The 25,226-nt window shown below is 33.4% G+C and overlaps 2 protein-coding genes across 8 annotated transcripts; both read left to right on the top strand.

Moving 5' to 3' along the window:
- The first annotated feature begins 3,939 nt into the window (after window positions 1-3,939).
- LOC25483180 (ethylene-responsive transcription factor ERF104) lies at window positions 3,940-5,262 on the top strand. The gene has a single exon (XM_013611830.3). It carries the CDS (start codon window positions 4,084-4,086, stop codon window positions 4,777-4,779), a length of 696 nt encoding a protein of 231 aa, XP_013467284.1. The 5' UTR covers window positions 3,940-4,083; the 3' UTR covers window positions 4,780-5,262.
- Window positions 5,263-14,525: 9,263 nt separating this feature from the next.
- Window positions 14,526-24,568, top strand: LOC112419533 (bifunctional 3-dehydroquinate dehydratase/shikimate dehydrogenase, chloroplastic). Of its 7 annotated transcripts, XM_039834831.1 has the most exons (13): window positions 15,278-15,416; window positions 16,001-16,156; window positions 17,091-17,300; window positions 17,416-17,521; window positions 17,945-18,172; window positions 18,716-19,062; window positions 21,111-21,174; window positions 21,284-21,392; window positions 21,489-21,632; window positions 22,176-22,324; window positions 23,034-23,196; window positions 23,346-23,390; window positions 24,200-24,568. In XM_039834831.1, exons 3-12 carry the CDS (start codon window positions 17,104-17,106, stop codon window positions 23,384-23,386), a joined length of 1,548 nt encoding a protein of 515 aa, XP_039690765.1. In that variant the 5' UTR covers window positions 15,278-15,416; window positions 16,001-16,156; window positions 17,091-17,103; the 3' UTR covers window positions 23,387-23,390; window positions 24,200-24,568. The 7 variants fall into 7 exon arrangements, with proteins under 7 accessions (XP_039690768.1, XP_039690765.1, XP_039690767.1 ...); XM_039834834.1 differs by lacking the exons at window positions 15,278-15,416; window positions 16,001-16,156 and adding an exon at window positions 14,526-14,709; XM_039834833.1 differs by lacking the exon at window positions 15,278-15,416 and having other exon boundaries at window positions 15,913-16,156; window positions 17,096-17,300.
- The last annotated feature ends 658 nt before the right edge of the window (window positions 24,569-25,226 follow it).

Raw genomic sequence — 25,226 nt, 5'->3', positions numbered from 1 at the left:
AGCAAGGTCCTTGCCTCTAAGGCATTCGAACACCTGACAAGCTTGAAGTTGTCGATGAAACAGGGCTCGGTAATAGGCGAACCCTCAAAGTCATACAGAGACTCCTACTTTACTGACTACGACTGCATAAGGGATTAGGCTAAAATCATAAGCCCATAACTTATTATAGTTATTGGTCTCCTTCGCCCACAACTGCTCGTGAAACTTTTTAAATCGGTTAAACCAATTTAAAAAGTGATTGGACCGATCTAATGAAATGACATTTTGTAACGCCCTAGTCATTATTTTATTTATTTTAGAATTATTTAGAGTCTTTTATGTGTTTTTAAATAATATTTGTGATTTATGTGGTGTGTATTATTTTATTATATGATTTATTTTAATATAATGAGAATAATATGAGAAATAGAGTTATTTTGGAGTGTGGGGAGTTAATTAAGAATTAATAGAATTAAGGGGAGTTTAATGAAATAAAGGGGAGTTAAGTTTTGGAAGTTAAGAAAAAGAGAAGTCAGAAAAACGTTTTACGTGAAACAAGTTTTGGGAGAGAAGAACCAAGAACAAGGGGAGAGAAGAACAAGTAGAGCCAAGATCATCCGTGTGTCGTGCGATTTTCTGAATTAAGGTATGGGTGAGACTATCTCTCAATAATCATAGTATATAATTTCTGAAAATTGATCTAATTGAATTGTTCTTGAATAAAAATTGGGAATTAGGGTTGATGCTGATTTTGAAGGAAATGGTGTAAGAATCATGTTTAATGTGTTTAGTTTTCGTGTTCAGAATGATTTCTTAATCTATAATGTTGCTGTGATCAGAATTTGAGGGAGATTAGAATTGGTTGGGAAAATTGGAGAGGTTTTGTATGATTGCTAGAATGATCAGAATTGTTGTTGTTGATGTCTGTTTTGTGTTCCTTTAGATGCCTAGTTGTGTATTGAACCTGTAAACATCTGTTGGAAAACGTTTTGGGTGATCAGGGGACTAAAATTGGGTTTTGGAGTGAGGAGAGGTTTGAACCCGTAGGTTTTTGCACTGCCCAGATGAATGGTCGCTTAAGCGAACGACCCGTCGCTTAAGCGAGCATTCAAGCAAGCTGCCCAGAATTCTGTTTTGTCAGTTCGCTTAAGCAAACTGTGAGCGAGCCTGTAAGCAAAAAAATAATTCCATTCTGTCAAGAGTTCGCTCAAGCGAACTGTAAGCGAACCCGTAAGCGAAAAATCAATTTCATTCTGTCAGAAGTTCGCTTAAGCGTACCGTTAGCGAGCGGAACCCCAACTTTCTGTAAGCTGGTCGCTTAAGCGAACTAGCCGTCGCTTAAGCGAAGATGACCTTAGTCAGCCACCTTTTGAACTTTTGCCTCGTGCACTAGGGGATTCTTTTGAGTATTTTTAAATGTTCCTTTCAACTTGTAAGACCATTATATATACCCTGAATCCTACTTAACACATTGTTAATCGAATTGGTGGAATTTAATGAATTTTCGGATTGGAGTGAGTATGAAACCAAGTGAAAATATACTATGTTGAATGAACTTGATGTATTAGTATGATTGTTATTAATTATACATTTTTCTGATGTTGGATTGGTTTGTAATGATGTTGTTGAATTATGGAGTCGTATGTCATATATATATATATATATATATATATATATATATATATATATATATATATATATATACATTGTCGGGTTGTATGTAGATATACACAAGTGAAGTCAGTTGCATAAGCATAAAAGCGGGAGGGCTTCGGCCCTGGAACGCCTTGTCGTTCAAAGCGGTGGAACTCTTGTTGTTCAAAGCGGTGATGACTTATGTCCTGAAGGAATGCTTTAACCATTCAATAGCGGTCAGGACCTATGTCTTGAACGAATGCTTTAACCATTCAATTAGCGGTGAGGGCTTCGGCCCTGAATATGGTACCACATGCATAGTTGCAATTGTCGAGGAGTCTTAGAGGTGTTGTCATGTCATTGCATGAGTCGTTGTTGTTGGTTGAATTGCTATATTAATGATGATGTTGTTGATTATGAAATACTTATGCATATTGAATAATCATTGAAATTTTAGGGTGTTAGATTCAGTTGATGTTATTATATATTATTATTATTGTTTGTGAATCTCACCCCTTCTGCTTGAAAATGTTGCCCTTCCTATGGGTAACTTGCAAGTGATCCTGAGTAGCAGGTGGTGGCTCAAGTGTCTAGGGCTCTGATACGTACGGGATGGGAATTTCTTATTTGTTTTTCATTCCTTATGTATCAATTGTTGGAATTTGCTGATGTAGCCCTATGCTTGATTTTGTTGGATTTATTTTGATGAGGCTTTTATGCCAATATATTTTATGGAGGATTAAACGGTTAATGTTGTCGTTTTGATGCAAATATTCCGCTGCAAAATAATGATATTTTTGAAGGATGTTTTATTAAATAGTTTTATATTCTATTTAAGAAAATTTGAAAAATGAAGTGTGACATGCCCGTTTGGGTTATTACTCTGATGAATTATTTATTAATTAATTTCTTTGGGATAACGAGGTGTTACAATTGGTATCAGAGCAGGTTGGTCCGTCCGGCCAAGTAGTAGAGTCGTGTTGAGCCACCTAGGATAGAGTGTCAACTCTAATGTTGTCTTTGTTGTTGTTCTGAATGGTTGTTTCTTATGTAGAACTTTGAAATGGCTGGTCGTAATGATGAGAGGAGGCCCAAGAGGAGAGATGCTCCTGCTGAGATTGTTTGCTACAAGTGTGGTGAGAAAGGCCACAAAAGTAATGTTTGTACTAAAGATAAGAAGAAATGCTTTAGGTGTGGACAGAAGGGACACACATTAGCTGATTGTAAGCGGGGAGACATAGTTTGCTATAACTGCAATGAGGAGGGCAATATCAGTTCATAGTGTACACAATCGAAGAAGGTTAGAACCGGTGGTAAAGTGTTTGCTCTGACTGGTACGCAAACCACTAGTGAGGATCGACTTATCAGAGGTACTTGTTTCTTTAATAGTACTCCTTTAATTGCTATTATAAACACTGGTGCTACTCATTGTTTCATTGCTATTGAATGTGCTTATAAGTTGCGTCTGGTTGTATCTGATATGAGAGGGGAAATGGTTGTTGAAACTCCAGCTAAGGGTTCAGTAACTACTTCTCTTGTTTGTCTAAGGTGTCCGTTGTCTATGTTTGGTAGAGACTTTGAAGTCGACTTAGTTTGGTAGAGGATTAAACGGTTAATGTTGTCGTTTTGATGCAAATATTCCGCTGCAAAATAATGATATTTTTGAAGGATGTTTTATTAAATAGTTTTATATTCTATTTAAGAAAATTTGAAAAATGAAGTGTGACATGCCCGTTTGGGTTATTACTCTGATGAATTATTTATTAATTAATTGCTTTGGGATAACGGGGTGTTACACACTTAACTACCGTTTTGTGGCAAACGACAGTCTACTACTACGCATCCAACGGTAGTTGCATTTTTTGAGCAGTTAGTGGGTGCCTAAAGAGCAACTCTCTTCTCTTAGGCTTCACATATGTTGGGTTACTAGGCCCAATGGACTCTTCAACTATTGGATCGATAAACTCTTCAGCTGATGGTGGAGAATTGCTATCACACACACATAACCAATTTTATCAAAATATTTTAAAGTATGTATACCTATGCATTCCAAATCAATCAACTAAAACCAAAACCACAGGCAGAGCAAGCATTAGGTAGGAAGTCGCCGGGAAGAGTCATTTGGTGAAGTTGTGGTCCCCTTTGTCATCACAAAGTCAAGTTAAGATTTGAAAACAACCAAAACGACAATATTGTCACCAAGACCATTAATTATTGATATATACAAAGTAACAAAACGATGCTTCCTCTCTCCATCTTGGAATCTCTATAGAAGGCAACATTTTATTTACTTTATTGCTTTCTTTTAGTTTATTTCTTCTTTTCTTCCATTATAACCCCCTCATATTTATATACTCTTCACTCCTTATTTTCCACTCAACCAATTCCTCTCTCCATTCTAAATTTAGCACACTCCTCTCTTAAGTCTTAATCCTCTTCAAAAAAACAGAACAACCTCAATTTAGAAGTATGGAACAAAACATAGAATTCACTTTTTGGTCCTCAAACAACCTAGAAATTCAAAATTCAATTTCTCAAAGCAATAACATGAAACAAACACAAACCCATTTTCAAATCCCTCAAACCACTTTCTCCAAACCTCCAAGGTCATCCTCAAACCTAAGCAACCGCAAACCCTCCTTGAACATCACAATCCCTTCTATAACAAAACCTCTCCCACAACAAAACATAGTAAAAAGTGAAAACACCAACACCAAAGAGGATAATAAGCACTATAGAGGTGTTAGAAGAAGAACATGGGGAAAATTTGCTGCAGAAATCCGTGACCCTAATAGAAAAGGATCAAGAGTATGGCTTGGAACCTTTGATACAGCCATAGAAGCTGCAAAAGCTTATGATAAAGCTGCTTTCCAGATGAGAGGAAGTAAAGCCATATTGAACTTCCCTCTAGATGTTGCTACTGATTCTGTAGAATCATCACTTTCTAACTGCATCAAAGTTGGTAAGAAAAGACAAAGAGATGAAGGGAACTGTGTTGAGATTAATAATAATAATAATAATATTAAGCAAGTTAAGAAAGAAGAAGGGGTTTTAGCTGCTCCTTTGACTCCTTCATGTTGGAAAGGGTTTTGGGATACTGATGTTATGGGAACTATCTTCAGTGTTCCTCCTTTGTCACCCTTATCTCCACTCATGGGATTTTAAGATTAATTAATTAAGCCCTTGTAATAAACCAAGTTGTTTGGACTTCGGTGATAAGGAACTCCTTCCAAGAACATACCTGAGGAATACTGGGTTCGATTTCCAGGGGAAGCAATGCTTGGCTAGTGCGCATGCCTCTACACATGAGCCAGATTAGTCGCTCACCTTTGATGGGTTGAAAACCGATGCTAAAGCCAAAAAAATAAAATTAAGCCCTTATAATCATGTTAAGGTGTTAATTAAAGTCCTTAAAGCCCTTATCTCCACTCATGGGATTTGTATCACATATATACTAGTTGTTGAAATAGGAGGAGTGTTAATAGTATATTTTTGTAGGTGAAGATTAGATATATATTGGTTGGTTTTAATTTTAGTGTAAATATAGGAAGATTGAAGCTAGTGTTTAATTCTTTTATGTATGTCCATTTGGTGAAAGAATATTGAAATTTGTTTATTCGTTTATTGGAGAAAACGTTGTCCATGAAACTACAGTGTATGTATGTAACTTATGTTATAATTCTGCATCTTTGAAGCAAAAAACTTGGCACACACATGCAATCATTGTGGTAGACACACATCCTGTGATGCGTTTCTCATACATGCTTTATAGAATTTTTATTCTTGTCAATTTTTAACTAGCTTCAATTCATTAAAATAAGATGCTAAAATTAATTAGAAATTATATTTGATCCATATGACATGGCAGTGCGGAAAACCGCATGAGAGAGGATGTATTCATGACTAAAGCTCTTGATATTTGTCCGGGTCAATTCGTCGATATTATAGGAAAGACTATGATATTTAATTTGAGGCCTGAAAAATATAAAACCGGGTCATTTTGGTATGCATGCTATCCCCAACTATATGCAATCTTTCATTTTGAAGAGAAATATATAAAAAAATACTTGTAAAAGTGTCACATATCCTTACCGATAAATCTAGGGTCGGATACCAAGTTGTTGGGTATTGGGCTCCCTTCCTATGTGGAGAAAAGACTAAATATGTTAGTTCATTATATCTCACTTATATAAGTATCTTCTTATATATCTTCTTATATATTAAAGTTAACATGTAAGTCCTAATTTTAACTTAAATCCTAATCTTCTTATCTTCTTATATATTAAAGTTAACATGTAAGCCCTAATTTTAACCTAAACCCTAATCTTCTTATATATTAAAGTTAACATGTAAGCCCTAATTTTAACCTAAACCCTATTGCATAATTTTACTGTTTTAACCCTAATGCTCACACCTAATCTCCTATTTTCATGAACAACCCTAATGCTCTCACCTAATCTTCTTATATATTAAAGTTAACATGTAAGCCCTAATTTTAACCTAAACCCTATTGCATAATTTTACTGTTTTAACCCTAATGCTCACACCTAATCTCTTCTTATATATTAAAGTTAACATGTAAGCCCTAATTTTAACCTAAACCCTATTGCATAATTTTACTGTTTTAACCCTAATGCTCACACCTCTTCTTATATATTAAAGTTAACATGTAAGCCCTAATTTTAACCTAAACCCTAATCTTCTTATATATTAAAGTTAACATGTAAGCCCTAATTTTAACCTAAACCCTATTGCATAATTTTACTGTTTTAACCCTAATGCTCACACCTAATCTTCTTATATATTAAAGTTAACATGTAAGCCCTAATTTTAACCTAAACTCTATTGCATAATTTTATTGTTTTAACCCTAATGCTCACACCTAATCTCATATTTTCATGATCAACCCTAATGCTCTCACCTAATCTTCTTATATATTAAAGTTAACATGTAAGCCCTAATTTTAACCTAAACACTATTGCATAATTTTACTGTTTTAACCCTAATGCTCACACCTAATCTCCTATTTTCATGAACAACCCTAATGCTCTCACCTAATCTTCTTATATATTAAAGTTAACATGTAAGCCCTAATTTTAACCTAAACCCTATTGCATAATTTTACTGTTTTAACCCTAATGCTCACACCTAATCTCCTATTTTCATGAACAACCCTAATGCTCTCACCTAATCTTCTTATATATTAAAGTTAACCCGTAAGCCCTAATTTTAACCTAAACCCTATTGCATAATTTTACTGTTTAAACCCTAATGCTCACACCTAATCTCCTATTTTCATGAACAAAGCAAATCGGCATCGCTTTATCTCCCCTATTTCTTCAAAACAAATCGCCCTATTTCTTCAACAAAACAAATCGCCCTATTGGAATATAAGGGTTTTGAAAGATTATAGCAATATTTTTTTTTGTTAATATTACACTTTTCATCCAAATTAGAACTGAACTCTCTTTGTTAAATATTTACCACAAAATGCACCAGAATTTTGCAATCTATATAAACAGGTGGAAGAAACATTTCAACAAACAGTTAAAGGGTATCATTTATGGTAAAGGCCAAATATTCGATAAAAGGAAAATTATTTAAATAAAACATTTTACATGTTGAGGTTAAGAATGAGCTATTTTTTGGTACATAATATAACATTAACATATAATTTTTACAAAAGAATGAAGTAACATTTTGTCAAAAAAAAAAAAGATGAAGTAACATACCAATAATATAACGTTGACATATAATTTTAACAAAAGAATGAAGTTACACACGATTGATAAAAATTAATATTTTTCAGGTGAATAAGTGTGGTGTATGAGGTTCGAATTCCAACATCTGCATATATTTGGACCACATATTTCATTCTCTTTGATATGCATTAAGATTTGTTTTTGTCTACTACATCTACAATGTATATGACTCGTGCGGCAGCACGGGTGGAAAGTCTAGTAGAGATGTCATATTAGGATTAAGGAGATAGTGTTTTTGTGAGAAAAGTAGCCACCAAAATGAGAGAAGAGAAGAGAGAAAGTCAATCCCAATGGATCTGAATGATTTTGGAGAGCAGGTTCGCAACATCTGGTTTTACCTTTTCACCGTTCGGATCGTCGAAACCAGGTCTGAGATGAGAGAAAGTTGTCTCGCACTGAAGCAGTACTTTTGGGTATTTTCATCTTTTTTGTTCTCATTTATAAGCTTTGTTGCTTTGTTGTTCCGGCTAGTTGTTGGCACTATTTGCGCATCACTTTTGAGACTCTCTTATATCCATATTTGATTATAGTGGTGTTGTTTCATTGGTATGGATGACTCGTGGTTTTTACCCTTACATTGAGGGGTTTTCCACGTTAAAATATCAATGTTCACTTGTGTCTTTTATTTGCTTTCACTGCTGTCATTTATTTATTGTTGCTCCTCATAGATTCTTGCAAGTTTGCTACACGCTACAAACAGCAACATGTATGTCCTAAGAGCACAATCAAGCTTGTCAGTCTAACGATACTTGTCAAACAAACCATGCCACCATTCTTGAGTATAATAGCCACCCCTGGTTCTCATATTCTTCCGTAGCCTCATAATAAGTTATTAGAGATATAGATTAGTAGCATATTAGTCCTAGTAGAGAGTAGTATAAATAACTTGTAACCACCCCATTAGAGGGAACTTTTCTCATTTTGTAATATTCAATTTTCATCAATAGAAAGAGTTTCTTAGTTTTCTCTCCTTCCTTTCATGGATGCCATGTTTTCTAACATGGTATCAGAGCTAATCTGGTATCCACCTTGAAGGATTTTTTCCGCTGCATTTTCTAGAGAAAATTCAATTTTCTCATGGTTCGTTGCTTTCTCAATTCCTTTTCTTTCATTGTTATTTTTCTTCCTTTACTTTCTCGAGACAATTTCTCCTCTACCATTTCATTTTTGATTCTGTTACAATCTCAAAATTGACATTCAATTTCAGTTTTATTTTCCAGTTTCCTTTATCGCTTCATTTTCTTCGTACTTCAATTTTCCGTTATTTTCCTTCACTTTCTCGAGAAACCTAAATTCTTCTTAGTTAGTGAAATTGTTCATATTGTTTCTTCTATTAATTCCATCTATTCGATTCTGATTCCATTTCTTATCTCTTCGCTGATTTTTTTCTTTCCATTTTGTTCTGATTTTTTGGTTTCGATTTTCGAACCGATCGTCTTTGATCTGATCTCGAACCTTTTTCGCTTGTATCTGTATGTTGTTTGAACGATTTCTTCATTTCGTTCTTATTGATCGGTTCTTGTTACAGTTGGTTTTGCGGTTCCATTCAACCACAAATATTCTATTTGTGTCTATTTTCCCCAAATCTTAGGGTTCCACAAGTCAAATACGATTCCAACTTGTTTTTGCGTTTTCAATTCCTTAATAAAAATTAATTTTCTGATTCACTTTGACAATTGACGGATTCGTATCTGAACTGAGGGAGGTTGATTTCTTTCCCAAATTTTGATGACAAATTGTGCTCTCAAGGTGTTTGTGATAAGTTTTCTTTGAAGATGAGATGAATTTTTGGCAGCAAGTATGGGTTTTCTTCAATGTTAGTGCGTTCATACATGAAGCTTCTCTGCATTCATTTGGTTTTCGACTTCGACATTGTCGACTGCGGTTTTCGTTGAGATTGTGTGCGGTTGCTGATTGTTAGGCACAATTCTTGTGCGATATTCGGTGGCTTCTCCTCATCAAATGTGATTGATTATTCATACGTGAATGTGAGGAGTTTGCACTATGTTATTCAGTCTCAGACTCGTTTGTGCGTGGTGTTGGTGCAGTGCACGTCAAAGATTTTGCTTCTGGTTCATTCTTCCTTGGAAACACTTGTTAGTAGTCTTGTTATAATTCCATGATATTCTGATTCTATACAATTCTAGAGCACATTGTTGATTGTTGTTCTAAGTTGTTGATTGGATATGATTTGAATGCTTGCAATATGCTTGGTAAGAGTCACCCTTGCTGCTAGTGTTGATGGTTTTGTTAAGGGAGCTTCCTTCTTTTGTTATTGTAATTGCAGAAGAATTTCTTTACCTTTTTAGCATTTCTTATATGGAATACATCACAGCTTCAATGTTGATATTCCTTATAAGAATTCTATTGGATTTGTGGAGTACATTAATGTATCATTTAGCAATTTGGATAACAACTCTACAAGATTTGAGGATTCTGTATGTTGAAGTTCCACTCAAGATCACTGCCCTGCATATGATTCACTGTGTCAGATTGGTATTGTGCTACTTAGTGGAATTGATTGACATATGAGAAAGATTTGTTTGTGGCTTTCTGGTTTTGCTATTTGGACAATTGCATCCTCACATCTACCTAGCAATGTTTTGGTTATGCTTGCTGCTGGTTGTGTACATATCTGCTACTGAAATATGTCTTTCTGTCCTGGATCATTGTTTGGAGTGGTTTGCTTTCTGAAGCTTTTCATTTGGCCTATAGTTTGCTTCAAGTTTGCCTACTACTGTGACAATTGAAGACTATTTTTGGATTTGTTTTAGCTTCATTATTAGAGGCATTGGTTTTGGCCTATGGTTTGAATGCATCAACATGGATTTGTTTTTTATGGTTTGAAGACACATCACATGGCTATGCATCTCTATTGGCTCCTTGTTTTTGTTGTTGTTGTTGACATGCCCTGTAGCATACAGGTTGCATTTGGTTTTTCTTGTCTCGGCTCGGCATTGGAGGGCATCTCTTTTTTATCTTTGGAACCTTGGTCTTGTTGCTTCATGGTATCTTTGGTGTGAAGTTTGTTCAACATATGACCTCATTCCATTGTAGACTTTGGCCCTTCCTTGCACTTCTTTTTCTTTTGGATATCATCATTGATTTTGGATATCTTTACTCTTCTTGTCTTGTGTTTCTGTTCATGATGGTTAAGCTATGTTGATAAGCTTCTGTCATGAATGGTTAAGCGTCGTTGTGCTTCTGTCTTGAGTTATTGAGAACTCTTGATGGTTAAGCGTTGTGCCTTTTAAGGCTCTGTTGATGATTGGCTTCTACCGGATGGTGGTTAAGCGTTGGTTTGTTGCTTCTTCCTCCAATTCATAAAAAGAACTTTTCAAAATAAACCTTGATCTTAAATCAAGTGACCGTCTTTTTATTTTATTTTTCTTAATCAAATTTCAAATCAATTCTAATTCAACTTCAAGTCAATTTCTTTCAATCTAAAAAACACAAATCAATTCTCATTTGCCACTTGGCTTTTTATTTCAAAACCTTTTTCAAAACTAATAAAAAAACACTCAACAAATCAAACGTCAATTTCTACCCCGAACTACGAGGTTTTGATCCCTCACGGGTACGTAGGCAGAGGACCTTGTCCTTCCAAATCAACTAAAAAACATTTTTCTTTTTTCTCTTCAATTAAAAAACAATTTTCTTTTTTTCTTTTCAACTTTCAACTAAAAAACAATTTTCTTTTTTCACTTCAATTAAAATCAATTTTCTTTTCCTTTTCAACTCATCATTTATTCTATTTTCATCTCTTTAAAAGCAAGCAAGTTTAAGCACAAAAAGTTAAATAAAATCAAGAGGTTCTCGTAGAGTACTACGAATATTTAGGGTGCTAACACCATCCCTAAATATAACCAACCCCCGAACCCTGAATCTCTTCAAAATGGGTTGTTTGGAACTTTCTCCCCTTAAAAGAAATTTGTTCAGTCGTGAGATAAAAAGCGAGTCAAACGCCAGTCAAATGGCCTTGACCTCCGAAAAATGGCGCGACAACCCTAAACGACTTCGGTACTCCGAAGTAACCGCTTACCTAAATTATCTTGTGCTAAGTTACTTGTTCATTTGAAAAATTATTGCCTAATGTCTAAGTGAAAGAATGGAGGGAGAAAAAGTATGTTTTTGGTATTTTTTATTGATTTGGAAGGACAAGTCCCTTGCCTACGTACCCTTTTGGGAAAGGGATCAAAACCGACGTAGTTTCCCTCAAAAATTTCTTTGGTGGGTTAGGTTGATTTTAAGATTTTTGAAAATGAGTTTTAAGAAGAGAAAGAGGCCTCAAGGCATGAGATAAAGAAAACAAGTGAGGTTGATTGATTTTAAAGTTTAAAAATGGTTGAAGTTGAATTAAGATTGATTGAGAATTTGATTAAGAAAATAAAGAGAAAATGTTGTTAAGAAAATGATTTTTTGAATTTGACATATTTTGGTTTTTTTTTTTTAAATAAAAAGGTTTTTTTTTCTAAACTAACGGTAAACGAACGTAACGAGCGGAAAGCGGTAAATAAATTGTGGTAGTGTCGGTGCAAGTGTCGGTGCTTATGTTACCTACATTATTACATCAACTCCTAAATACAACTCTAAGGCCTTTATGCCAAAATAAAATGCAAGAAATAAATTTACATCAATCCCCTATTTATACACATTAAGTTAATGACAAAATAAAATGATGAGAAAGTTAAATGTGCATGCTATGATTCAAGACAAAGATTAAACCGTTAGTATGCATAAAAAATATTGTGATGAATGAGCAAAAATTAAAATAGACATGTGAGCAAATAATAGGCAAGAAATTAGAAAAAGACATAAAATGAGAATGATTGAGAAATATTTTTTAGAATTGTTTAGAAGCATAAAATACCAAAAATAGTGTAAAAAAGTATTTAAAATAATAAAGAACAACAAGGAAGAAATTGGCTCAGCAGGATACAATCTGGACCGTTGGATGAATCCAGAGGTCCAGATCTAAATCCCAAGATCTCATCACAGCCACTGGATCGAATCAAAGATCCAACGGTTAAGAAAACAGCACAAAATAGAAAAAACAACTCAGGAAGCACAGTGACCGTCAGATCTTTGATCAGATCGTAGATCTGACGGACTAACTTCGCAAGCGCACGATAAGGCCAAAGAACAACAGGCATAGGATCAAACAGAAAATAGAGCATATAAAAGCAAATTAAATAAAGAAAAACACACAAAAACCTCACATACTTCTCTCTCTAAGTTCAACTAGATCTACAAAAAAGGTTCGAAGAAAGATAAGAACAACTACCTTGTTTACTTCACTAATCCGGTCCGGTTCGCCTTCCTTTAGATCTGATTCGGTTCGCTTTTCTTTAGTTCCGGTTCAATTCGTTTACCTCTCCTTGATCTTGCTCGATCCGAGTTGTTGTTGATATGAGGAACAGATTCGTTCTTCTTCTCTTCAAGTTCGGTTTCGACTCTGTTTATGTTAATGAAGGTTGTTGAAACTTTGAATGGTTTGGTTTTAGGTTCATTCGGGTTCGATTTGTTTGTGTTATGTGTTGATTTGAGTTGGATTTGTGGATTTGTGTTTAGGGGTGGGAATAGGCCAGGCCAGGCTTTGATAGGCCTGAGTCTGGTGGCCTATGGCCTATCATAGACCGTTTTTCTAGGCTTGGCGCCATCAAATAGTTCATTTGGACTACTAAATAGGTTAAACATGTCTTAAAGCCTACTTAACTACAAGTAAATTTCAACTAAATTAAAGCCTACATAAAAGCATATAACAACAAAGCCTATTAAGGGTTTTAATATAAAAAAAATATTTTTAATAAATAAGTATTATTAGACCGGCCTATTAGGCTTAACAATCTTTTTTTGAAGCCTAAGCTTTGCCTATTTAACTAAACAGGCTTCCTAAAAAGCCTAGGCCTATCTATTAAACAATCCAGACCAGGCCAAAACAGGCCAGGTCGTAGGCCCTTGTAGGCCAGCCTGGCCTATTCCCAACCCTATTTGTGGTGTTTATGTTGATTTCTGGAAAAAAGTTATGAGGATGAATGTTCATGAATATTCATGAGTGTTCTTGGTGATGTTCATATTTGTGTGATTTTTGGTATTTGATCTGTATTTGGAATGAGAGAGAAATGGGAAAGTGTTTGTATTGATTGAGGAACTGATTTGACTCTGATTCTGACGCGGCTACAGTGAATTTTCAGACCCCCTTTTCCCAATGATTGGACAGTCTACTTATAGTGACAAAATTAGGTTAAGATTAGTGATTGGATTGGACAAAAAACCCTTTCAAAGGGTTCCTATGCTACTTGGACACCAAGACACTAAAGATATTTGGGCAAAAAGTTTTAAAAACAAAGACTATTAATTAAATATTAAAAAGAACGAAAATGACTTTTAAAAAACATAGAAAAAATGATTAAAATGAAATAAAATGCTAATAAATAAAATAAAAGATGTAAAGTTAAAGTAAAAGTAATAAAAAATAAAACACTTAAGATTGTCCTTTCGGAATCAAATGAGGTACTTCAAAGTAACCTCCCTGTCGAAATTTTATCTGAAATGATTAAAAAGACGCGACTTTTAAAATACGATTAGACCTTTTAAAATGACTTGACTGTTATGACTAAAAAAACTTTTAAATATAAAATGTGTTTAAAAGTTATAAAAATGCAGATGAAGTGATTTTAACTGTTGTTAACGTTGAAGACATAATGATTACGTATCTTGAATATAGTTATATTTATATGTATAGATACTTCCGCTTTAGGTTATTAACATAAACGTTTTTTGAAGGGATAAAAATTTGGAACATTTCTCGATATTTTTTTTTTTTGATATGTTTTTTGAATGTTATGAATTTGTTTTTAACGATTTTAAATTTATACACTAAGATGTATTATATCAACTTGAATGAAATGAGTATGAGATCATTGTTTATTTTTGTAAGACAAAAAATTTAAACAAAATTTGATGAAAAATGTAAACAATTTTTTTTTTTGATGAAAACAAACACTCTTCGCTCCCGCCGCATCCGATCTCACTCACTCTCGCACCTTCACGGCGTTCCTGGTTTCTGATCAGGTTTTCTTCAGTGTTGGGAGGTGAGAAGTGAAAAATCTTCCTCATATTATTATATTAAAAAAGATCTAAATAGTTAGTTAGATGCATCGAATGGTTCATAATCACCTGACTAAATCCACATCCGTTGAATTTGGTCCCACTCACCAACCCCCATCATCACAAAGCAAGTCGCAATCCAACCACTCTTTCATTTCTTTGAACTCTCGTATTCTTAACACAAACATTACATACAGTGCAAAGCAGCCAGCACCTACCACCGGTAACTAACTAACTCATTTTCATTTTTCTTTATATCATATCATATGCTTCATTTCAATTCAATTCTCTTAACTTAATTAATAATATCCAATTGTCTCTTTTATTTTTTTGTCAAGTTACGAGGATGAATGCAACGTTAATCTGCGTCCCTATAATGGGCGAAACAATCCAAAAAATTATACCTGATAAGCTATTTTTATTTATTTAGTTTATGAAAAATAGCTTATGTAAATAAATAAGCTTTTATTTTATAAACTCCCACTAACAAAAATCGTATCTTCATAAACTGTTTTTTCATAAACTACCTTTGAAATAAGGGGATTCAAACGAGCTCATATCAACAACTTTTTTATGAAACTTAATAATTATTTCTTTAAAAACTTTTAACTATTAACTTAATTTTTTTTGAAGGAACTTAAATTAAACTATTAACTTAAATATGTTTTTTTTTTTAGAATTATCTCTTTACTCTTCAATCTCGTATTAAATAAAAGAATTTTTATTTTTATTTTTTATATTTCACCTCTCAAAAAAGATTGAATAACCGATAAATTAAATATCTCTATACATATAATATACCGAGGAAAAAAAAAGAGTGTTATATTTGAAGCTTTGCTTGCCACCATCGTTTTTACGCACGAAGATCTATCTGTTCGTCTTTCATTTTTTCAAGGTTTCGATCTCTCCGACTCAATCAAATTCGAAAAGGTTCGTTTTTTTCAATTTGAATATTTCTTCTTGCGTTCGTTTCATATATCTAATTTAACTAATCGTCTCTTTCATTCTCTTAAACTTAATCTTCAGATCCTTGTTTTTTTATGCTCATTCTCATGTTAGTGTTTATGTTTGTTTAATTTGAGCTTATCTTCTCACCGTTTTGGTGAATTTATTAAAATAGCTTATCACAATTTTCTTAAATTCAACAAAAAAACAATTTAAAATTATACTACCACCCGCAGATTTGGTTCGGATTGAATATTGAGAATTGCTGTTCCTACATTATATAAGGCTGTGCCACACGAGTAAATGGTTTTTTTTTTTTTTTTCGTCGGCAGTTAACTGCCGCAGAGACATTTTCGTCTTTTACATGTGTTTTTCAGCCCTATTATATGTCTAAACAGCATCTCTCTTGAATATTTGTGTAACCAGTGATTCTGTGAAATTACTATAATACCCTTGAGTTAATTTTAATATTACAAAACATGTCACTGCTCTCTCTCCCGCACTCAGTCCTCTTTTCTCCAGAACTAGAAAGAAGCGCTTTTTTCTCCTCTTCTCCCTCGCAAGTTCAGTTCCACATCTCTCACTCTCACCCACCCGCAATCAGGCCGCGACCGGTGAAATCTCCGTCGTACTCAAAGCCTCCATATCCTCTCTCTGTATCAATCTCTGACTCTGATTTTTCATGTTTCAATCTCTCCACAAACCCTAAAACTGTTAAAAAAATTGTAAGTGTATCTCTGATTCCTTCATCTGTTTAGTAACAACACTGCTTCGATTTTCTTTTGTTTGTTAATGAATTTGATTTTTGATTTGGTTTTCAATTTCAATTTTTCCATAACCCTAAAATATATTGAAGACTTGAAAACATTGTGGCAGCATGTATTCAAAGGATGTCACTTCAAATTTATTGAGGGAGCTATGTGTTCATTTCATAATTTTTAGGAATGGAAATTTGTCTTCATTTGTTCTAAATATTATGTTCTTGTAGCAAGCATGCCATCAGGATAATGATTCCTTTCGATTTCCTTTTATTTATGGAAAGTTTAGTATGTACTTTTTTTAATTATATCATAGCAGTAACGAAAAAGGATCAGGATTCCATTGATGTGTATCAAAATTGTTGATGTTGATAGATGTTTATGACAATTTTTTACGTATGTGTATGTTGCTGGTGTTTTGTTTCTCATTAGACATTAACAGGAGCATTATCAACTGTAGAATTGTTTCATTATGAGTCTTAACACTATTCTCACATCATTTTGATAAATTTGTTTATTTGCAATAGAAAAGTAAAGGTGAAGAGTCGAGAAATCGATTCATTTTTCAAGAGGAAGGGAAATGATATTAAAAGAAATGAAGAAGTTTTAATTTCTTCATTCGAACCTAAACAAGTTTGTAAAAATCTAAGAATTGGAGAAAATGAGTGTCGTCCTTCAAAGGTTAATAGAGTTAACCCGGATGACATTGAGAATTATTTAGAATGTGATCCTGGAACTATTCGATATTTAATGAACAGCCATCCCAAAATTTTTTCGCTGGCTCCGCCATTGTAACTAACTAACTCATTTTCATTTTTCTTTATATCATATCATATGCTTCATTTCAATTCAATTCTCTTAACTTAATTAATAATATCCAATTGTCTCTTTTATTTTTTAGTCAAGTTACGAGGATGAATGCAACGTTAATCTGCGTCCCTATAATGGGCGAAACAATCCAAAAAATGATAGCTGATATACAAAAAGCTAAACTTAATGGAGCTGACCTTGTCGAAATTCGATTAGATTCTCTAAAAACTTTCAACCCCTCTCAAGATCTTAATACTTTCATGCAGCAGCATCATTCTTTGCCCTTCTTGTTCACTTACAGGTTTCATTTTGTTTGTTCTTATGCTTTTTTGTTGATTAATTCATGTCATGTGACATGCATGAATGATAATTTGAATTGAATTGAATGATGATCAAAATGTTTTACATTCTTTTAGGCCCAAATGGGAAGGTGGTATGTATGAAGGTGATGAAAATCAACGCTTGGATGCATTACGGTTAGCCATGGAATTGGAAGCTGATTACATTGACATTGAACTTAAGGTTTGTTTATTTTTCAATCAAATAACATCTTCATTGTTAATATAAGTGTTTTATTAACATCACCCTTTATAAGCTTACTCGGTTCTGTTGATATGATAGTCGTGATGTGCTAAAATATATACATCCAAATATGCCTTTTTGTTATTTTGTCACGATTTATGGTAACATTTCAATCTTTGCATCGTGCTAGTAGGATTTTCTGATTTGGCATTGAGCATTTCTTTAGGAACTTGTCTGCTGGTTGAATGCCTTTAACTTATCTAGAAATTAAAGGTTGCGGACTCAATAGTTAACGATTATCACTGTTTAAAAAGTTTTAGCTGTCATTTGATAAAGCTGGATACTGTCCTCATATTATTTGCTATCTGATGACTGAATTCTAAACTTAGTGCAACATTTCCTGTTCCTGCCATATCTCCAAAGGTTGCTCACCAGTTCTACGACTCTATACGCGGGAAGACATACAATAAAACCAAGGTCATTGTTTCATCTCACAATTATCAGCAAACTCCGTCAGTTGAGGATCTTGGCAACCTTGTAGCAAGAATACAAGCAACTGGGGCAGACATAGTAAAGATTGCAACGACTGCCGTTGAGATCACGGATGTGGCGCGGATGTTTGAAATTATGGTGCATTCTCAAGTAAGACACGTATGTTTGATATTGGAAATTTTTAATAAAATGTTGATCGCATACACATTCTCCCTTATATGTTATGGTGCACTGTGGACCTTATACATTTGTGTGTTCAAAATATTGCATGATCATAATGGTAAAAGTACTTCAAGGTTGGTCAGGAACTTAATTTCTTTCTGATTGATAGACAACTAAGTTGAGGAAGAGGGTCAAAATAATTGTTATTGATATGCGTATAGATGAAGATAAAGGGACCAATGCAAGCAAATGCAAATTTTAATCAACTTTTTGCCTGTACCAGTTAAAGCAATATGCCGATGGTGCTAGGGTGAACTCATGATGTACTTCGCCGTTACATGATTGGATTGTATGAATGTCTCATATATTAATGCTTAAAATATTATGTTGCCAATTTCAAGTCTCATATACATGACCTTTCAAACAGCATTACAATAGCCGATTATATTTGTCTGGTAATGCTTAAATTTACAATTACTGCATTAAGGGTTGTTTTGTGACAAAAAATAATTTTAACATAACAATTGTTGGAAATTTCAGGTTCCATTCATTGGACTTGTTATGGGCGACAGGGGATTAATTTCACGTATACTTTGTGCGAAATTTGGTGGGTATCTTACTTTTGGTACGCTCGAGTCAGGGGTAGTTTCAGCTCCAGGTCAACCTACACTTAAGGATCTGTTGCATTTATACAATTTCAGACAAATTGGACCTGATACAAAAGTATATGGGATTGTTGGAAAGCCTGTCAGTCACAGTAAATCACCCATATTGTTCAATGAAGCCTTCAAGACAATTGGTTTTGATGGAGTTTTTGTATTTTTATTGGTGGATGATCTTGCCAATTTTTTAAGGACTTACTCATCAACAGATTTTGTGGGATTCAGGTTCGAACTCCTTATTAAGATTGTTTGAATTATGTATTCTAATTTTTGGCATTTCTTGCATGTGTTGTATGGTTATGTTATGATAAATGGTATTATGGTAATACATGCTAAATTCTCATTGCATGCTATGCTACAAATCTTATTTGGGTTTGCTAATGAGGTATGTGTGGATAGTAAGCTATAATATACTGCATATCCATTTGTTGGTTGGGTTATTGAAATGTTGGTCTAATAAGTGTTTAGGATACTTGCTACTTCACAATATTTCAAAACATAGGAAGTGCTGTCGAGGTAATTCCAAAAGAATATATAATCTTGCTAGGCCTTTTTTTTCCTAGTAATTTTATGGTTAGTTTGATTTGAAATCTGCAATTTCTAAGGCTTGTTTCATGTTAGCTTACAAACATAACTTTTTAAGGTTATTGAATCTTTAATATTTCCTGCTTGGCATCGACTGTAGTTGGTATACATGTTTTATAATACATTTGTTATGCACTCAGTTATTGTTGGGAACCCAAGAATTGGATTCCAAGGGAAAAACACTTTTATTAAAAAATAGGAAATAAAAAGAGAGCAAAGCTCTCCTACACCGACCAATCATAATTCAAGACTAAGATATACCAAAGATCCGAGTTTAAAAAAAAAAAAAAAGATATGCCATTGATGATTTCTAAGGGAATGGGAGTCTTTATTTGTAGACTTCCTATACAAGAGAAACAGACAAAGGATCACAAGCAACTAACTTAAAAGGAAAAACAAGCAAATAATCAACTAACTTACTAACTCTCCCTATTCTAACTCCTAACAGTTATATATATATATATATATAGGGTTAGGATCAAATGACACCATGGTGTCAAAATTAGTTTGACATCAAATCTCATCCATTCATTTCATTTAATCAAAAGGTTTAAAACTATCACCAAATTAATTAATATACACCACATACTCTCTATCACCTAATTAAGAAGCATATCTATCATCATTAATTTATAATCAAACATTCCATTTTTATTTCCCCAAATTTATTTGTTCCTCTTTTTTATTTCCCCAAATTTATAAATTTTCCCAGATTTCTATTATCATACTCAAACTTTTTTATAAAATGAATGGTTAAACTCATATACCTATGGTTGTTTGAGTCATCATCACCATCAATGATATTTCTTTGTCTTTATCTCATATACTCATTTTTCTTAATAATTAATTAAATTGTATTAAAAAAAAAATAACAAACTCGACAAATGATTCTTGAATTGTTCATGCTAATTAGATTATTTTGTCACTCATAGGTCTAATTTTTTTTAGAGGACTCGTTGTGTCTCATGTTTAATTGAATTAAGATTTATCATGATTTTATAAAAATTATAAAGTTTGAGTTATGTGTTTATGGCCAAAAGAAAAAAATTAGGGGAAAATAAAAAGGGTTTGAATCTACCAAAAACAAGAAGGTATTGTTTGATTATGAATTAATGATAGATATGTTTCTTAATTAGGTGATAGAGAGTATTTGATGTATGTTAATTAATTTGGTGATAGTTTTAAACCTTTGGATTAAATGAAATGAATGGATGAGATTTGGTGTCAAACTAATTTTGACACCATGGTGTCATTTGATCCTAACCCATATATATATATATATATATATATATAATATCGCTATAATTTATTTTGTGTATTTTTAACTAAAACAATTACAAGGATAAGAGTTCATGAAGCTTTTGTAAATTCAGTCTTTTGAAATCAAGGGATCTGGGCCCTAAAGGTGTAACAGAAACATTAAGCGGTTATGTAATCGTGTATTTGATTGATCTAATACAATCAAACCCTTGCTTAAATGCCCAAGGAGCTCTATTTTTTTCTTCCCGCTTTTATGAATATCATCCTATTATCCTTTTAAACTCTTACCTTTCTTTCTTTTGTTGCATATTATCTCCTTTTTCATCGTTCAGATCTCTAGTACATCATTCCAGTTCAATCGTTTTTGTTTTGTGTTATAGTTAAATCTCTCACACCACTAGAGTTTGATCTTTAATAATGTATTTCAGCGTTACCATTCCTCACAAGGAGGCAGCCCTTAAGTGTTGTGACGAGGTTGATCCAGTGGCTAAGGTATTTGGTTATTAATTTACATTATGTTACAATGTATGTTCAATAATGTTGGATCTGTATTGAGAAGAGTTTTTATTTTCTTTCATAATTCTTCGAATTGGTTACGCAGTCAATAGGAGCTGTAAACTGCGTTGTAAGAAGACCAACGGATGGGAAGTTGATTGGCTATAATACAGATTATGTTGGTGCTATTTCTGCTATTGAGGATGGGCTACGAGGTAGTTGTTGTATCTAGCGGCTGAAAATTTATACTTACTGTTGTAGGTAACTCGTCTCCTGAGATGTTGTTGTGTATATCAATTGTTTCTTGGCAGGTAAACATATTGATAGTGGCACAGCTGTTTCACCATTAGCTGGTAAGCTGTTTGTTGTTATTGGGGCCGGTGGTGCTGGGAAGGCACTTGCTTATGGTGCAAAAGAGAAAGGAGCAAGGATTGTGATTGCAAACCGCACCTATGGTAAGCTTCATGATAAGTATTTTCCCGCCTAGAGTTAAAAAAAGTTGAATTGCAAAAGGCTATTCCAGGATCTTGTTCAAAACACCATATATTGGAGATAGCTGATGATAAGATGAATTCTTTTAATTGATTAAATGGATGGTAGTTATCTTCATGAGATGCTTTCTTAGGTTCTATTTCTTCTCGTGTCTCTAGATATCAACTTGCATTCTGTAGATATTATTGTCATGTTTCATCTTATGCTTTCCCCTGTATGCATTACTATCCTTTTGCTTATTAACATTCCTCTCTTAAATAAGAAAAGGTTTATGCATTTACAATATTTTGTATTCCAAACTCATGTTAGTACATTTGTTTATTCAGTTCACTGTCACATGGATTCAAAATATTTACACAAGTTTTGCACAATATTGTGTGTTGCTTGCTGCTTCAATCAGCGTTGCATTCACCATATAGCTTTTCTTACAAACAATTTTGGCAATTGATTTCTCTCCCCTTGTCAAACATATTTGTTGATGCACTATGTGTATTGTTTATATATAGATCGTGCCAGAGAACTTGCTGATGTAATCGGTGGAGATGCTCTTACCCTCAATGATTTAGATAATTACCATCCAGAGGATGGTATGATTCTAGCAAACACAACTTCAATCGGAATGCAACCAAAAGTTGATGAAACACCTATTTCAAAGGTATGCTACTTATATGGCTGTACTAAACCAATTAGGGCCTTGTGCTATTACTGTTATTGGAACTTTTGAGTTTGATATGTTAATGAGCATCACATCTACCTTGATTTTTCTAGTGAAGATTGGATTTCTATTCAAATGAAACATAATTTTGTTTTGAAAAAAAATTAATATCACAATATGCTATGTTGGTTCCAATAAAATCACATCATGATGCCACCTTGTTAGGTTGGTTCCTAGAATATCTTCACAAATGAGATGCAATTGGATGCATATGTAAAAATATTTTATAGTGGTCGTGCTTACAGATTAAATTATATGTTTATTCCAATTTCCTTAACAGAATTTTGGTTGGGAATCATTATAGTATATGATTTTTAATGCCGCTTAAGGCCTTAAGCCATGTTTGTGACTTAGACCTTTTGGTTTGAAATATTTATGCTCTCCATGATTGTGTATTTATTTGGTATAGTTGAATTTTACTTGAACAAAATGCCAAAAACTTGGCCATCAAAATACTCATTCTTTAAGTGGAAGTGGAGCGGTGACCCAAACAAAAGCACTTCTACCACGTATTTATGTTTGGCCCGTGGCGTTTCTATTGTAGATGGATGTTACTGTCAAATATTGTTTTTATTAAGGCACAGACTATCTTACTAAGGGACGAGAGCAAGTTGACCTTCAGGGAACTAATCACTTCTGTTTTTTGTAGCATGCATTGAAATTTTACTCTCTGGTTTTTGATGCTGTCTACACGCCAAAAATGACTAGACTGTTGAAAGAAGCAGAAGAATCTGGAGCTACTATTGTAACAGGACTGGAGATGTTTATTGGACAAGCATATCGACAATATGAGCATTATACTGGATTGCCAGGTAAACTGACAGTAAAAAATTTAATAGACTATGTTCCATGGACTTTTTGGCCCTGATTTCGTTGTCCTTGTTTCCGTGGTTTGTAATTTATTTGATTGAATAGTTATAACATCTTATATTGCTTCTTTGACTTCGTTTTGCATTTGCAGCACCAAAAGAACTCTTCAGAAAAATTATGGAAAACTATTGACGAGGTTTGCAAGCCCTAACTTTTATCTCACTGGTCATATTTTCCTTCGCATTAAAGTTATCACCTTGTGCTTATAATTCTAATCCAGTACTCGATACGTGATTGCTTTAGAGAATGTAGTGAATGTAACTATCTTTGGTGATTTTACTTATTATCTGAATACGATGACTATTGAGTATTTATTTGTCGCAATATCATCGCACAATGTATTATTATTTTTTTTTGTAAAAAATCGATCTATTAATTTTCTTTGAAAATTCCTTTGTTTCATGCTCAATTGTTGAATTAAAGTAGCAGCAAGTCAGCAACTGGCAAGTATATTCTTTTTTAAGGTTTAGTTTGAGAAAACATGTTCTATTTTCACATTTAATTAAAAATATCATTCTGTTTTCACTGCATTTTCTTTTTTGTATAGGAAATCGTGAAAATAATAGGAAAGTTGATTTCACAATTTTTTATACAAACTATTGGAAACAGGAGGTGAAATGAAAACAAACTTGTGTAATTAAAAATGAATGTAAGAAATAAAGACAAAAATCACTCCCTCTAAACAGAACCTTATACTTCCTTCCTGCTCATCTTTTCAATTTACTATTATATATACTTTTTTTGTCATCAAACTTTTTGCACGAAATGCTTGATGTAGATTTCTAGTTACCTTTCTGTTTATTATCCTCAACACATTATCCTTTGAAACACAGGTTACAGACAGGTCTTATTAACTGTGTTTGGTTATTTGTTCTTCGCTTCTTAATGTAATAGGACGACAACAATAAGACCTAACTGTGAAAAGGTAATGTTTTTTGTGTGCAGAGTGCATCTTAATCCTAGAAGCAGGATGGTGAGCAGCATTGCTTACATTTGTTGTTTTAACTTCATGGTTGTGAGCGCTGGTTGAGTTTGTTCAATCTTTTCAACATAGATGGTGAGCAGCATTGCTTACATTTACTGCATTTATCCTTCCCGGCAATCACAATGAATATTAGCAAAAAGTTTTGCCTTGTAATTTGCACTGTATGTATGTAACTTTTTAAAGCTGAAGAAGAATTGTTTTTTGATTGATTTTTTTGAGGAAAATTAAACAAAAATACTAGCAAGGTACTTGCTTTTGATGAGCGTTTGTATGTGTAATAACAACTCAAATGGTAACAATTCTTTCAAAACTAAAAATGAGTTTTAGAAGTTTTCACGTTTGTACATGTTAGCCCACAATTATTTTTAATGGTTAAGAACAAGTTCTTGTATAAAAACACTTCATAAATTTGTCATACACGTTATTCTCCTTGAATAGTGGAATTTGCATGTAAGAGCTAGTTTTGATGTCGAAGGAATATACTAATTGTGATTTGGCACAAAAATGCAAAAAAAGTTTTAGTTGTGATAATATCCACTATGTGCAGCCACTTTTGTTGGTCTCCATCACGTACAACCCTTTGTGAATCATGCTGCCTAAAAACTCAACCTCGCTGCTCATGCATGTTCTACTTCAAATAATCACTCAAGAACCAAACTCATAAGTTCACTTGTCAATTGGACGGTTTACTATTCATGTAGATTCCGCGATAAAATCGATTGTAATATTCTAAAGAGGTGTGTTATTTGAACAATCATTTGTGTGACAACTTTCAAGTCACAAAGAAAAATAGGTATCATTTCTCTATTCCAAATATGTTAAGAGTCTTGCTAACGAGTTGTCTTGTATATTTTATACGCAATATAGCATGCGATGTGACATTGATGTGTGATTCACGTGAAAACGTGTGTTTATATTTAACAAATTACATTATGGTCTATAAGCAAAGAAGTTAATAAATAAACTATTTTGAATGAAGAACTACAA

Source organism: Medicago truncatula, chromosome 1 (assembly GCF_003473485.1).
Source record: "Medicago truncatula cultivar Jemalong A17 chromosome 1, MtrunA17r5.0-ANR, whole genome shotgun sequence".
NCBI lineage: Eukaryota > Viridiplantae > Streptophyta > Magnoliopsida > Fabales > Fabaceae > Medicago > Medicago truncatula.
This window is presented reverse-complemented; position numbering and strand designations above follow the sequence as displayed.

Coding starts and splice junctions, on each gene's coding strand:
- LOC25483180 (XM_013611830.3), top strand. CDS start 4,084: ATGGAACAAAACATAGAATTCACTTTTTGGTCCTCAAACAACCTAGAA.
- LOC112419533 (XM_039834834.1), top strand. CDS start 17,104: ATGAATGCAACGTTAATCTGCGTCCCTATAATGGGCGAAACAATCCAA. Junction 21,393..21,488: donor TATTGAGGATGGGCTACGAG/GTAGTTGTTGTA, acceptor GTTTCTTGGCAG/GTAAACATATTGATAGTGGC. Junction 22,325..23,033: donor ATGAAACACCTATTTCAAAG/GTATGCTACTTA, acceptor TGTTTTTTGTAG/CATGCATTGAAATTTTACTC.